General features: G+C 39.1%; 2 protein-coding genes across 15 annotated transcripts in view; both read left to right on the top strand.

Annotated features, from left to right (window-relative positions):
- LOC117478080 (adhesive plaque matrix protein-like) overlaps positions 1-16,046 on the top strand; it is a 68,702-nt gene that overhangs the window by 39,790 nt on the left and 12,866 nt on the right. The window lies entirely within an intron of this gene.
- LOC117478086 (adhesive plaque matrix protein-like) lies at positions 11,298-13,058 on the top strand. Its single transcript, XM_034124979.1, has 4 exons — positions 11,298-11,417; positions 11,505-11,548; positions 11,634-12,903; positions 12,988-13,058. Exons 1-3 carry the CDS (start codon positions 11,395-11,397, stop codon positions 12,875-12,877), a joined length of 1,311 nt encoding a protein of 436 aa, XP_033980870.1. The 5' UTR covers positions 11,298-11,394; the 3' UTR covers positions 12,878-12,903; positions 12,988-13,058.

Here is a 16,046-nt window from a genome sequence, read left to right as displayed (position 1 = left end):
CGTTGCGACTCTGAGCGTTAGGGAAACCCATCATCTTGATAAAACATGAACTTTTCTTGTTATCATTTTTATTGTGTTAACAATTAAGTTAACAGGTATTCACTCAGAGGGGGGTCGGCTTCATAGTTGTATTTATCATCTAAATTTGCCGAAACAAGTTTAATATTCTGAAAGCCAAGACTTTGTTTATTTGAAATCAGATGAAAACAAACTGTAACGGACCTATGTTATTCATATTCTGAGTCATAAAGACTTTATTTAAAATAAACATTTATAACTAGTTTAGGTTGTTTGAGAGGTACAGCTACCATTCTTTAATTAGATGTTTGATAAGTGCATGCAGATCACATAAAACACGTACACAGATACATTATTTTGTATTTTTATTAAATTCGACAATGTCAATTTCACTTTCCACTATGTCCACCGTTGTTTTTCACAACCAATGGCAGAACTTTATTGAGGCCTGTAATTAGTCGTTGCGACTCTGAGCGTTAGGGAAACCCATCATCTTGATAAAACATGAACTTTTCTTGTTATCATTTTTATTGTGTTAACAATTAAGTTAACAGGTATTCACTCAGAGGGGGGTCGGCTTCATAGTTGTATTTATCATCTAAATTTGCCGAAACAAGTTTAATATTCTGAAAGCCAAGACTTTGTTTATTTGAAATCAGATGAAAACAAACTGTAACGGACCCATATTATTCATATTCTGAGTCATAAAGACTTTATTTAAAATAAACATTTATAACTAGTTTAGGTTGTTTGAGAGGTAATTGAAATAGCTAAGGGTGATGATCTGACTTGAAGTGTGTGTTTTTTGCTCCTCCCCATTCTTTAATTAGATGTTTGATAAGTGCATGCAGATCACATATAGTAAAACACGTACACAGATACATTATTTTGTATTTTTATTAAATTTGACAATCTCAATTTCACTTTCCACTATGTCCACCGTTGTTTTTCACAACCAATGGCAGAACTTTATTGAGGCCTGTAATTAGTCAACTACAGGTCTCTTGGATCAGTCTTTTTCTTCCAAAAAGCTTGTGACAAGATGTTATTGCTCTTGGGGCATTAAAAACAAGATTTTAACTTTAGTTTTTTATATAATATCTGCATTGTCTCTTGTGAAAAACTAAGTCTTAGTTTGGCCATAGTTATTTAATATATAGCGCCATCTCCTGGTTAAACCCTGAAATTGGAGAATAGTGGGAGGGCCTAACATTCCTGAATACTGGTCTTTGGCAGGTCTTAGGCAGGTAACTGGCTGGCAGTAGGCAGGAAGCTGTATGCTGGGGTCCAAAATAAGAGGCTCCATCTGTATGAACACATTTTAGATCCCCTTTTACAAGACTTGGTCATTCTAGAGACACATGGTGTTTTTATTTCAGGTCTTGGAGCGTCTGTGAAAGGCACTGTCCAGTCGGTCATTGCAGACAACCTAGGAGCCCACGGGATAGCAGGGTTCATTGAAAGCTTTTCTGGTGTCTACTTCTGCAGATTTTGTACAGGTACAAGAGCAGACATTCAGACTAAAACGGTTCAGTCAGGTTATTTTGAAAATCGTACAAAAGACTTGCATCACACGCACATTACATTTGCAAGAGAGAATGCCACCATCTGTTGTGGGGTAAAGAGAGAGTGTGTTTTTACAAAAAGATTATCTTATTTTCACGTTACTCGGGGCTACCCTCCTGACATTGCACATGACTTATTTGAGGGTGTTGTTCCAGTTGAGATTGCCCTTTGCATTGGTTTGTTTATTTCCAAGAAATATCTATCTCTTAACACTTTAAATGAGCTTATCCTGAGCTTTCCATACAAGTGGGGGGACAGAACTAACAAACTTCATACCATACCGCGCACTTTTGCCGCTTCCAAGACCATTGGAGGAAACGCCCACGAAAATTGGAATCTGTTGAGGTTGTTGCCATTTATAATTGGAGACTTGATACCAGAGGCAGAGCCTGCTTGGCATGTTTTGCTTGATTTAAAAGAAATTGTTGAACTCTCTGTCGCCCCTCTTCATAATCAAGAAACTATTGCCTACCTGGACTGTAAAATCATAGAACACAGAGATAGATTTTTGGAGCTTTTCCCTACAAAACTGTTACCAAAACATCACTATATTGAACATTATCCTCAAATGATTGAACGTTTTGGACCTTTAGTTGGGCAATGGACCATGAGGTTTGAGGCAAAGCACAGTTTCTTCAAGCAAGTTGCTCGTCACACAAATTGCTTCAGGAATGTACCACTCACATTGGCATTCAAACATCAGCAAATGATTGCATATCATATCACTGCATCCCACCTTAAATCCACATTGGAAGTTTAAAATGTTTTCATGCTTCCTGTGGATGTACTGAACCAGGAAGTAGTGTTACACCTCAGGCAAAAATACCCCACTATTAACGAGGTACATTTAGCAAAGCATAAAACCCTTAAAGGAATCTCCTACAGAGTTGGCATGCTCATTCCTTATGGCTCAACTGGTGGTCTGCCTGATTTTGCTGAAATAATTCAAATATGCATTGTTGAAAACAGTGTGAGCTTTGTTGTAAGGGTATTGTGTGCATGGTATCACGAGCACTTCAGAGCGCATGAGTTGACCATATCTCCGAATAGAGAGGTTGCCGTCGTTGATGCTGAACACCTGCTCGATGCTTATCCACTCTGTGACTACACTGTCGGTGTAAGGCGAATGGTTACCCTGAAAAGGCATATCATTGTTTAAGGTTGGTCTGAATGTGACTTAAACAGCTGTGAATGAAAGCTGATTACTCTGTTGATATGTCTTTATTTAAAAGGGACAATGCACATTAACATGAACGTCCATCATGTAGTATTTAGTACTTGTCCTAACTTTGTTTCCCTGTATTTGTTTCCTAGAATACATTGAGGGGAAAGATGTCATGTCCTGTCCACCTGCGAGTTGTTCTTGGTGTAGATGACGCGAGAAAACTTACCCTCAAGTCAGGAATGCCATCATCTGTGGATCAACTTGTCCTTGAGATAAAGACTTATTTTGGACTTGAACAAGAGTTCAGGCTCCAATACAAGGATCTCGACTTTGGAAATGAGTATTTTAATCTTGAGTCAATCAGTGACATTGAAGACAAGGCTACTGCAAAAGTGGTATTTGTTTCATGTGAAGAAACTAGCTCCAGCATTACAGAGACATCACTACCTTGCAGCACCAGCACACCAATAACTTCACCCATGACATGCAACAGCTCTGTGATCCTAGAGCTGACCTCTGTAAATGCCCTTTGTACTACATCCCCTGATGAAGACGGCTTGTCTTCTCAGCACTTATTTGACAGTGGAGACGCTGTCATTCTAGATCCAGCTCCAGAGACAAGAACCTCCTCCTGGCCACCAATCTTCTTTGTTCCCCGCTTTTCATATTTTGCTGAATTTCAGCTCCAAAGAGCAACTGCTGATTTCAGAGCAAATGGCACTCTTCTTACCCCTTCACCTAAACTGCGAATGGATATCCTTGAAGGCATGGCTGAAGAAATATTCAAATACACAGCATATCCCAGTGATTCCCAAATCGAAGAGGCTGCTACAGTCCTGGTGCATACCCATCCATGCTTGAAGGAGAGAGGAACTCGTGCTGGCCATGAGGGATGGAAGCAGTATCTAAAAACAAAGGTTGCCAATTTCCGCACAAAACTAAACAAGATTGGACACCCTGAGGTCAGTGTAAACTCTCTCAAGAACAAGCGCAAAGGACAAGAACAAGCAGCTGCAAATATCAAAAAGCCAAGAAAGGCAGAAGTTAACTTCCTCCCACCGCTCCCTAGTGGTGAAACAAGAGACAGTCTTGAGAAAGAAAGGGTAGTGCTCCTGACCGAGGTGAAAAAGAGAAACAACGACGCTGTAGTCAAAAAGAAGATGCAGAAGACCTTCGCCTACAGACGCCAAGAGGTTGTCCAGGATGCTCCTGTGGTGGCTGAACTTGTAAACAAGTGGCCTGCCTTGTTTACAGTGAGTTAAGTGAGTATTGTTAATAATGATATTAATATTGCTCTGCTGATGTAGAGCTTGCTCACATTGTTTTGTGCAAGTATACTTGAAGAACATGACGTTTATTTCATTGTTTGTCTCAGATAAATGCAGAATTCATGCGAATCACAACTTTGCCACTCCAAGCCAAGTTCCTGGCAGAGCTTGACAGATACTCACCTAACCTACTGAAGGTCTTCCACAATAGAGGAGGAGATGCTGGAAGGAAGATCTGGCTTCTCATGGCGCCGACAGCTAGGGTAAGTGCATTGTGCATTACATTATTACATTATTTAGCCATATGAGCATCTTTTTGCCATCCAACACTGGTTTTAACAGGTTTAAAAAAATCCTTGAAAATATATAGATTTATTTTGTACAGTTCATGTTAACAGGTTAGCACTGCCACACCACCAATGAAGAGCAATCTGAAGTGCAGCTCATTTGAAAAGTTGTCCTTATTTTTACCACAGCATGAAGGTTTCTTGAGATGATAGTTTTAAAAATAGATGAACACAATCAAGTAATATTTGTATGTCCTATTAAAGGGAAGCTCAATGTAGAAAGAGTAGACAGAAAGGTGTCCCAAGTATTTTCAGATAGAAAATATTTCTAATGCACGCAAAATATTGATTTCACATTAATAATAAATCCCAATCATGTAATTTTTCTTAAAACTATTTGGATGTTATTTAAAAGTATTCAGTATGTTCAATCTACATTAATAAATTGTTTGTCGTATCTAAACTCAATTGCTATCGTATGTGGGTGGTTATAGGACCCTTTGTAAAGGCTAAATACATTTTTCACAAATTTATTTATTTCAGCACGCAATGGTCAATTTGAATGTGATCACATAGCCAGTGGCGGCCGGTCCATAGGGGCGCTAGGGGCGCCGCCCCACCTCTTCCCATATTGAAAAAAAAAAATAATAATAATAATTAAAATTAAAATTAAAAAAAATATATATGTTTAAAAAAATATATATGTTTTTATTTTTATTTTTAATGAACAAGGTAAATATTATATAATTGGTATCAGTAAAATGTATAATCTACAATAAAATCTCGTTTAAAATTGTGTTACGATGTCTAAAGTTACTGATAAGTCACATGTTTCCTGCCTGGACTTGCCCATGCACCTTCTCTCGTCTGGGCGCTAAGAGAGGAGCCTTCAACCAGTGCAGCAGCAGCCACCAGCAGCTGACTGTTGCTATCTGTAACGTGTAAACTATGCCGCGAAAATATAATTTCAGCCAATCAGCGTCGTCAAAGATGACGGTCACCGGGCGCCAATGTCAGCGCCCAGTGCAGTCTTTGAGTAGTTTGGACAGTGACTCGTATCCGGTTGACGCAGTAGTTGATGAGGATGGCTTCGTGTGCAGGTGGAGTCTCCGGACCTCGGTCCCCGGCTAATTCTGTTCAAGAGCTAATCTCCAATCCTTTCGAAAGGAGAAGTTTGGCAGATAAATTGTTGCTTAAAGACCTTGCACCGGACCAACCCGATTTGAATATATCGCAGCAATCTCGTGAAAAAGACAACATTTATACACGAGGCTTAGTAGCTGGTACACAAGAAAGGCTTGGCTAGCTGGATGCAAACAGGTAAATGCTGTCTTTTGTTTCCCATGCTTGGATATCACTTTATATGTAGAGAGGAGGTTTCCCATGGTTGTTAGAAGTTTATTAATAAGTGGGCATTTATCACAGAAGTGGTTTATCTTCGGTGTCGCTTAAAATCTGCTTCCCATCGGACTAAAACCTCCACGTAATCTGAAGACAGATACTTGAAGTTATTTAAACCTTTTGCAAACTTTATGTTCTTTCTTGCTCTAGCCTTGCCAGTTACATTGTACATAACACATATATTATCATTATGCTAACTGGTTGTTCGTGTTAGACGATGTAGCTTTTTCATTTCTGAGTTATTGCTATATGTAAATAAGCCTGTTTGTAAATAATCCTCAGAGAAACAAAGAAAAAACACAATTTATGACATTTTGTGCTGTGGTTATTTTTTTAAAATTGCATTTATTCACAGTTCAGTTTGAAATGCTGTAGTGACTTGTATTGAACCACTTAAATATTTATAATTAATGCTACTGAAAAGATGCTATTAATTTTATATCTCACATGCAGTTCACTGTAAAGCTACTTGGTGAAGGTGTTGGTTCATAAAACATGAACAGTTTTAAGAAAGAAAAAAACAGACCAGTTCTGAGAACACAAATTCCTGGTAAAGTAGTAGATGTTCAGGTTGATAAATAATATTTTCCACACTGAAGATTATGGAGGTATTGATCAGTCTTCTCATATTTTTAAGCCTCGATTTCTCCTTTCCCCCCCCCCTCTAACATCACCAGAAGTCATCATTTAAGGGGTCATTTCTCGAAAAAAAATTCCGGGGGGAAACCCCCCGGACCCCCCCGGACAGGTCACTTACGGTACGTCAAGAGCCCCACCAAAAAAAAAGACCACCGGCCGCCACTGCACATAGCTATACACATTAAATGCTGTACATGCGTGGTCTGTTTAGCAAATTAAACTGAAATGTTATTTATCCAAAGGCTTGATCTTTTCAATACTCTTTAAATGGTGTGCTGTGCTTTTACTAATCTTTACATTAGAATTGACATTAATGCTTTTGTGACTCTCAAACACCCACACACAAACACAGTTCACACATACCAAGCGGTTTGTATGATATGAATAAATGTAACAACATTCTGATATTAAAAACTACATTTGAGTTTAAAGCACATGCATTTTGATCAGACTTACATGTGTCAACCTTCTTCTCGCATGTTTTTTGCATTAACAATAACTAATATACTTGTGCATACATTTTTTGTGCAAAGTCTTGGTAAAAATGTAATGTCCTTTTGAAATATTTAATATGCCTTGTTTTTATAGAGTGAGGACATTGAGCTCAAAAGAGACTCTGTCCTGAAAAGTCTGTGTGCCTATCTGAAGGAGGACAGCAACAGTCTCGTCAAGTAGTACCTGGTAAGTAATTTGACTGTAACAGTTTTGTATTAAAGGTACATAACAATGTGTTAAGTGTATAATGGCTTAAATATAAGTTTGTTATTTTTATTACCCTAGAATTATCATTTATTTTGTCTACATAGGAGTGGGTATGTGCCGCCATGTTTCTACAGTAGCACAGAACGGACAAACTTAATGGCCATACACGTTTTTATACATAGTAGGTGCCTGCTAGAAAAGCCTTAGTTATTGAGCTATAACATATAGTACTATAGATAAATAACTAAGTCCATCTTCAGCACACTTGATACTGAAAGGCTTGAGGCAGTGGTGGATGATGCCATCTTCAGTTACTAAATTACTGTCCTTGAAGGCCACCATACTTTCTGAACATTTTCCCAAAGGGAGGTAAGGGAGCTTTGCTATCTCCGATATTACACACTGAACCTTTTAAACTTACTAGGTCTACTTTTTCAAAATAGTTAATGATCTTGTTTTCCACCTTTTTTTTAGAATGTCAGGAGTGAGGAAGCCGAGAGTGCAATCCCACAGACTACCATGGGACTTTATGTGATCCGCAATGAGGGCGCTCATGAAGAGGACGGGCCATAGGATGTCGGAGTGATCATCGAAGGTGTGGAACTGCTATCCAATCTGCGAAGTATTTCGTTAGGATGGGCCATGCTCTTTGGGTTGATTTACACTCTCAACTTGAGCTATCCACAGGAACTCAAGTTCACTTTCGAGTTTTTACAGAAAGTGTTGATGAACTTGGATGGCAACAAGCTGTCACCAAAGGTCCAAAGCCTGAAAATCAAGATGCTTCAGTGAGCCCATAATTTCAGGGCTGGACAATCAAGCTGTGACAAGAATTGTTCTTGTTGGACAATATACGTTTGATTACTACATACTACTTAAGGCGGTTGAAGTATATTATATATTAAACTCTGGGACAGTTATTTTTTGGCACATTCATTTTGTTTGAACTTTAAAGGACCATTTTGGTGGAGAAAACTGTTCTTTGACATGTCAATTTTTCAATGACATTGCATAATCTTTTGTTGTTGCAATAGATGAGAACGAGCGATGGAGATCCCTTTTTTTTTATCCCCATAAACATCTCATGGACTCGCCACTTAAAAAGCTACAATGCCAAGTGAGATTCCTCTGTGAAAGTTAGTCTGGAAATGTTTACAATGGACAAATGTGATGTTCTTAAAAGTTGCAAGGTGTTGAATTTTAACATTTCTGTGTTAATACCTAATAGAGTGGTGCAGTGATGATGTATTTTTGTAGGCAGACCCTGAAGTAAGCTGTGCAAGGGTTCCCTCGACAAAAAAGCAATGGGATTTCTCTGTGGGTCTGTGGAAAACGAACCCGTTTGATAAATGCACATTTTGTTCAGCCGGATAATCTCCACGTCTACCTACTTTTATAATACAAATTATACTACTTTTAGTACTACTTAATAATTACAATTATAATAATAATAATTAAAATTATAAAAGTAGGTAGACGTGGAAATTATCCGGCTGAACAAAATGTGCATTTATCAAACGGGTTCGTTTTCCACAGACCCACAGAGAAATCCCATTGCTTTTTTGTCGAGGGAACCCTTGCGCAGCTTACTTCAGGGTCTGCCTACAAAAATACGTCATCACTGCACCACTCTATATTTAAAAATGTTGCCCTTGAATGTGATTCCAACGCTTTCTGAAAGCGTCAGGAATGGAGCAGCTCAAGGTAGCTTAATGGGTTACAAACTTGATCCAGGGGACTGCAGTTGCCTCCTGTTTATTCCAGACCATTATATTTTCTTAACTATGAAAAAATTACTCTTGCTGTGAAAACAAAGCAGACTGTTCAGTGTTTGCAATGTGGTTGTGAAAACATTGTGAAATATTTGTGGTTTAAGGTTTAGTGAACAGCACTAGGTTGAAGAAAATACCATCATAGTTTGAGCTCAAAGTAATGTTGAATGTTAGAAATGTGACAAATTGACAGATTTGATGATGAAAGGATGTGAGCAGTTCCATTGTGAATTAAACCTTGGAAAACTGTTGTTGTATGTGCATATATGATTTAGTTGCACAATGACGCATATGAAAAGCATTTAAAACATCCCTTAACCTTTATGTGCAATAAGTGAATCAACACATTAGGTTTATTTAAAACGTCCCTTAACCTTTATGTGCAATAAGTGAATCGACACATTAGGTTTATTTAAAACGTCCCTTAACCTTTATGTGCAATAAGTGAATCAACACATTAGGTTTATTTAAAATGTCCCTTAACCTTTATGTGCAATAAGTGAATCAACAAATTAGGTTTATTTAAAACGTCCCTTAACGTAAGATTACCTAATTGAATCAATACATACATTTTATGTAAAAGTTGGCATTAATTCTATTGATCCGATCTAAAAGTTACTTAATTATTTCACACTAAGTCAACGTAATGGAAAAACATAGCATTGAATGTGAGTATTTACATTAAACGTACATGATAAAATTGAATGGAAAATGTACATGTAATTAAAACGCTTAAAGTCAACGCTTTTGGCTTAATAATTTTTTTGAGTGTAATGAGGTTTATTGGACTACACATGACAAACTTGTATCACTTAAAACAACATCTTCAGAAACATTGCAGTTTAGGCTTTATTCCATGCTGCTGAATTGATTGTCATAATGCGAGTGTTTGTGTATTTCGGGCCTAATGTGTATAGGTCCTGTTAGGCATGTGTGTAACTGTTAATCAACAGATTGAAACACTGAGAGAATAAAAAAAGTATGCCTTCTAGAGTAAGACGGGTGAGCTGGAGGGCCCTGAGGTGGATGGATTTGTCAAAGATATGATGGAGCTGGTGAAGGTGCCCTTAGATTCCCTTATACAGAGCTGATACACAATTTTATTGATCAGATATCAGTCCAGTGTCATTCATCAGGAGTCTTCTGACCTCTCTCTAACTCTTCCACCCCCCGACCCTCTCCTCCAGCCCAGCATCAGTGGCACAGACCTGAACAAGTTCAGGAAAGCTCTGATGGGTCACCGCGACATCAACGGAGACGGAAAGATCCAGAAGAACGAGCTGGCTCTCTGCCTCGGCCTCAAACTCAGCTAACAGACCCCCACAACGTTCACACATTTTTCTTTCTTTCCTCTATCCTTCTTTCCATCTTCCTTCTCTCTATGTACAGTTCTAAATTATTTTATTTTTCAATTTAAATGTGTATCTTTTACTATACTCATTTACTCCCGTCTGAATCATTACTTCTCCCTCCCTATTTTAGCAGTATCGCCTCAATTATTGGCTCTCAGTTGGTGTTTTCAGAATGATGTATCTACATGTTTCATGCTCATATATATATATAATGTTATATATTGCTATAATATTTATATTAAAATATCGAGCAATTTAAATAATGGTAAATGTGGAGCCATGAGTTGGGACATGAAAATCGTTTGTTTTCTTTAATGTAAAAAATAATGAAACATTGTTTGAATTACATTTTTTGTGAAACGAGTATCATGAATGATGGCTAATCAAATAGTTTGTGTCTTTGTCAGCTGTGTCTCTCTTTACTGAAACCATAAGTGTGCTACAAAAAGTGCTTTCAGTCACTGCAGGTGACTTTTATAGTGTCCTATAATCAATGGCTGCTTGGAGGAAAGAACATTTACAGTATTTGAGTCTAATTATTTGCTTTGGAAAATTATAAGCAGTAATATAAAATATGTGGTTTTCAATAAGCCAAAACACTTCCAAAATCATTTTCAAATCACAAGCATATTTGTTTTTAAGTAATCATACAGTGGTAAAAGGTCCCATAAGATCTCTCAACTTCAGTGGAAGAGAACAATATCTTATTTGCAGTGGAACATATATATAAATTAAATCTTAAACATATGTTAATATGTATACATATGTGTTTGATTTGAATACAGCTTGTCATTTCATAGTGTTTTAAGATCAAAAGCTTACACTTTTTAGGTCTTAGTTTCTGGGTCTTACTAATACCTCTGTGGTATTGAAGGAGGAAAATGAAATCAAAACCTCAATAAACAAAAACAAAACTATCAAACTATTATCGCCTGTCAGGGGAATTTTGCCTCGCGGCCAGGTAAAGGTTATCATTTGGTTAAACTGACCGAAATGTTGAAATGTGTCAAATTAGCTAAAGTGTGAACACCTGCCCAGGTTGCCAGAGGGCGGAGTTCCCAAGCTGATTCCAATGACTTCATCAGTGCGATGATTGGTCAGCTCATGCACCGACACTTTAAAAGCAGCACTGTCTTTGCAGCAGTCATGAATCTGGAACAATAGATTATTTTTGTATTTGCTGCACACCGCTTACAGACTGTTTGGTTTCAGTTTACAACAAAAATGTATTTTGAATTGTGTGTGAGGTAAGATATTCTTATTTTGGCAGATTTCTTATATTTATTCTACTTAACTGTTTTTGGTTGGCTCATGTTTAATTCCTCTTTTCTTAGAGTTCTTGTGCTCTCACTCTTGATTTTTGGGCAGCAAGCAAAGGGTAAGGATTTATGGTTCACAAGCTGCAGTTGAAATGTATAATTTTCCTATAAGGCTGTCTTTTAAAAAATGTGTTCTCCTTTTAGCACTCAGCTCCAGAATTGTAGGCCCCAGTGGCATTACAACTCGCTTTCATTTTTCAAGAAGACTTAAACCTGCTTCCACTTCCAGTGATGATAGTTCAGCACAGCCTGAGAGGGTTTTGGGTAGTTATTCACCCTTTCATGCTGATGGGGCATTATCTAAGACTCTGAAGCCAGCTGCTGCACCAAGTGGCTCTCATGGTAGGCAAGTAGATGGTTACAGTCCTGAGGGAAGTGTTTCTAGTTACGGGCCAAGCCAACCAATAATTCGTAAACCAAACCAACTACCTCAAGCTAACCCTAGTGCAAATGGTGTGCTTCCAACCAAAGCTGCGCTGTGGGCTTTCCCTTTGCCCCATAATCCAAACTCTTTTCAGTCTGGTATTGCTTCAAGTTCTGCAATTGTGATGCACTCTGGTCCCTACTCTGCAGTGCCATCCAAGCCCCAGGAGCCCAAAAACCTTCCAAAGCCCCAGCAGGCCCGCTACAAGCCTAAGCCCCACCAGCCCAAACCTCAGCAGGCCGCCAACCCTTCAAATCCCCTGCAGTCTTGGTACCGACCCAAACCTCAGCAGGCTGCAAATCCTTCAATTCCTCAGCAGGCCAAGCCCTACCAGCCCTCCTACCCTTTGAAACTCCAGCAGGCCGCAAACCCTTCAAATCCCCTGCAGTCTAGGTACTGGCCCAAACCCCAGCAGACCAAGCCCAACCAGCCTTCCTACCCTTCAAATCCTCAGCAGGCCAAGCCCTACCAGCGTTCCTACCCTTCAAATCCTCAGCAGGCCAAGCCCTACCAGCGTTCCTACCCTTCAAATCCTCAGCAGGCCAAGCCCGACCAGCGTTCCTACCCTTCAAATCCTCAGCAGGCCAAGCCCTTCCAGCGTTCCTACCCTTCAAATCCTCAGCAGGCCAAGCCCGACCAGCGTTCCTACCCTTCAAATCCTGAGCAGGCCAAGCCCTTCCAGCGTTCCTACCCTTCAAATCCTCAGCAGGCCAAGCCCGACCAGCGTTCCTACCCTTCAAACCCTCAGCAGCCCAAACCTCAGCAGGCTGAACCCCTGCAAGGGGTGCTCCAAAGTAAAGCTGGCATGTGGGACATTCCTTCCCAAGGAAGTGTTGCTTCTGGCTCTAATGTGCAGCCCACTGACTCAAACTCGCGCTTGAATGTTGACCCAACAAGTTTGAGAGAAATTCCAATGTCATTCCTGTACCAGCCCAGGTGGCAACAGCAACTGGTGCCAGTGTAGAACAGACATCATTGACCTTCCTAACTGTAAGTTGGTTTAACTTAAAGATTGCTACAATGAAGTAAGGGAAATGCTTTGCAAATGTTCTAAATTGTATTTTCTGTTCTCAGGTTCCTGGACTTGCCTGGAAGCAGTCTGAACTGGCATCAACTTTGAATTTAATAAAATACTTGGAACACACTCTTTGGATGTTATTTGAAACTTTACTTGTGCTGTGCTGTAGACAGTGCTGCACCCTTACTTTCTGAACATGTCCACAACCACTTGCTTGTTTCCTTTGAACTTCAGGGGTTTGTTTTCCTGGCAAGGTACAATAACATTGTGAACAGCAGCTCACAGTAATGTGTATTCAAATATGTATTGACCAGCAAGTTTAAAAGACTTGACTAAGAATGTTCTTCACTTAACATTTGAAAGTTTGATGACTTAAAGGCTGAGAACTTTCAAGGATGAGTGTCCAACATTATTTCAAAGTGTCAGACTCTGGTTCCTAATGAGGTTTATTGGACTACACATGACAAACTTGTATCACTTAAAACAACATCTTCAGAAACATTGCAGTTTAGGCTTTATTCCATGTTGCTGAATTGATTGTTATATAATGCATATGTTTGTGTATTTTGGGCCTAATGTGTATAGGTCCTGTTAGGCATGTGTGTAACTGTTAATCAACAACAGATTGAAACACTGAGAATAAAAAAGTATGCCTTCTAGAGTAAGACGGGTGAGCTGGAGGGCCCTGAGGTGGATGGATTTGTCAAAGATATGATGGAGCTGGTGAAGGTGCCCTTAGATTCCCTTATACAGAGCTGATACACAATGTTATTGATCAGATATCAGTCAGTGTCATTCATCAGGAGTCTTCTGACCTCTCTAACTCTTCCACCCCCCGACCCTCTCCTCCAGCCCAGCATCAGTGGCACAGACCTGGACAAGTTCAGGAAAGCTCTGATGGGTCACCGCGACATCAACGGAGACGGAAAGATCCAGAAGAACGAGCTGGCTCTCTGCCTCGGCCTCAAACTCAGCTAACAGACCACAACGTTCACACATTTTTCTTTCTTTCCTCTATCCTTCTTTCCATCTTCCTTCTCTCTATGTACAGTTCTAAATTATTTTATTTTTCAATTTAAATGTGTATCTTTTACTATACTCATTTACTCCCGTCTGAATCATTACTTCTCCCTCCCTATTTTAGCAGTATCGCCTCAATTATTGGCTCTCAGTTGGTGTTTTAAGAATGATGTATCTACATGTTTTATGCTCATATATATATATAATGTTATATATTGCTATAATATTTATATTAAAATATCGAGCAATTTAAATAATGGTAAATGTGGAGCCATGAGTTGGGACATAAAAATCGTTTGTTTTCTTTAATGTAAAAAATAATGAAACATTGTTTGAATTACATTTTTTGTGAAACGAGTATCATGAATGATGGCTAATAAAATAGTTTGTGTCTTTGTCAGCTGTGTCTCTCTTTACTGAAACCATAAGTGTGCTACAAAAAGTGCTTTCAGTCACTGCAGGTGACTTTTATAGTGTCCTATAATCAATGGCTGCTTGGAGGAAAGAACATGTACAGTATTTGAGTCTAATTATTTGCTTTGGAAAATTATAAGCAGTAATATAAAATATGTGGTTTTCAATAAGCCAAAACACTTCCAAAATCATTTTCAAATCACAAGCATATTTGTTTTTAAGTAATCATACAGTGGTAAAAGGTCCCATAAGATCTCTCAACTTCAGTGGAAGAGAACAATATCTTATTTGCAGTGGAACATATATATAAATTAAATCTTAAACATATGTATAGATATGTTTGATTTGAATACAGCTTGTCATTTCATAGTGTTTTAAGATCAAAAGCTTACACTTTGTAGGTCTTAGCAGAAACTAATATCTCTGTGGTATTGAAGGAGGAAAATTAAATCAAAACCTCAATAAACAAAAACAAAACTACTATCAAACTATTATCGCCTGTCAGGGGAATTTTGCCTAGCGGCCAGGTAAAGGTTATCATTTGGTTAAACTGACTGAAATGTTGAAATGTGTCAAATTAGCTAAAGTGTGAACACCTGCCCAGGTTGCCAGAGGGCGGAGTTCCCAAGCTGATTCCAATGACTTCATCAGTGCGATGATTGGTCAGCTCATATACCAACACTTTAAAAGCAGCACTGTCTTTGCAGCAGTCATGAATCTGGAACAATAGATTATTTTGTATTTGCTGCACACCGCTTACAGACTGTTTGGTTTCAGCTTTACACCAAAAATGTATTTTGAATTGTGTGTGAGGTAAGATATTCTTATTTTGGCAGATTTCTTATATTTATTCTACTTAACTGTTTTTGGTTGGCTCATGTTTAATTCCTCTTTTCTTAGAGTTCTTGTGCTCTCTCTCTTGATTTTTGGGCAGCAAGCAAAGGGTAAGGATTTATGGTTCACAAGCTGCAGTTGAAATGTATAATTTTCCTATAAGGCTGTCTTTTAAAAAAATGTGTTTTCCTTTTAGCACTCAGCTACAGAAGTGGAGGCTCCAGTGGCATTACACCTCACTTTGATTTTTCAAGAGTTCTTAAACCTGCTTCCACTTCCAGTGATGATAGTTCAGCACAGCCTGAGAGGGTTTTGGGTAGTTATTCACCCTTTCATGCTGATGGGGCTTTATCTGAGACTCTGAAGCCAGCTGCTGCACCAAGTGCAGGAGGTTATAGTGGCTCTCATGGTAGGCAAGTAGATGGTTACAGTCCTGAGGGAAGTGTTTCTAGTTACGGGCCAAGCCAACCAATAATTAGTAAACCAAACCAACTACCTCAAGCTAATCCTAGTGCAAATGGTGTCCTTCCAACCAAAGCTGCCCAGTGGGCTTTCCCTTTGCCCCATAATCCAAACTCTTTACAGTCTGGTATTGCTTCAAGTTCTGCACTTGTGATGCACTCTGGTCCCTACTCTGCAGTGCCATCCAAGCCCCACCAGCCCAAACCTCAGCAGGCCGCCAACCCTTCAAATCCCCTGCAGTCTTGGTACCGACCCAAACCTCAGCAGGATGCAAATCCTTCAATTCCTCAGCAGGCCAAGCCCTACCAGCCCTCCTACCCTTTGAAACTTCAGCAGGCCACAAACTCTTCAAATCCCCTGCAGTCTAGGTACCGGCCTAAACCCC

This window comes from Trematomus bernacchii, unplaced genomic scaffold (assembly GCF_902827165.1).
Source record: "Trematomus bernacchii unplaced genomic scaffold, fTreBer1.1, whole genome shotgun sequence".
Lineage (NCBI taxonomy): Eukaryota > Metazoa > Chordata > Actinopteri > Perciformes > Nototheniidae > Trematomus > Trematomus bernacchii.
The sequence above is the reverse complement of the archived record's forward strand: the minus strand, read 5'-3'. Positions and strand labels throughout refer to the sequence as shown.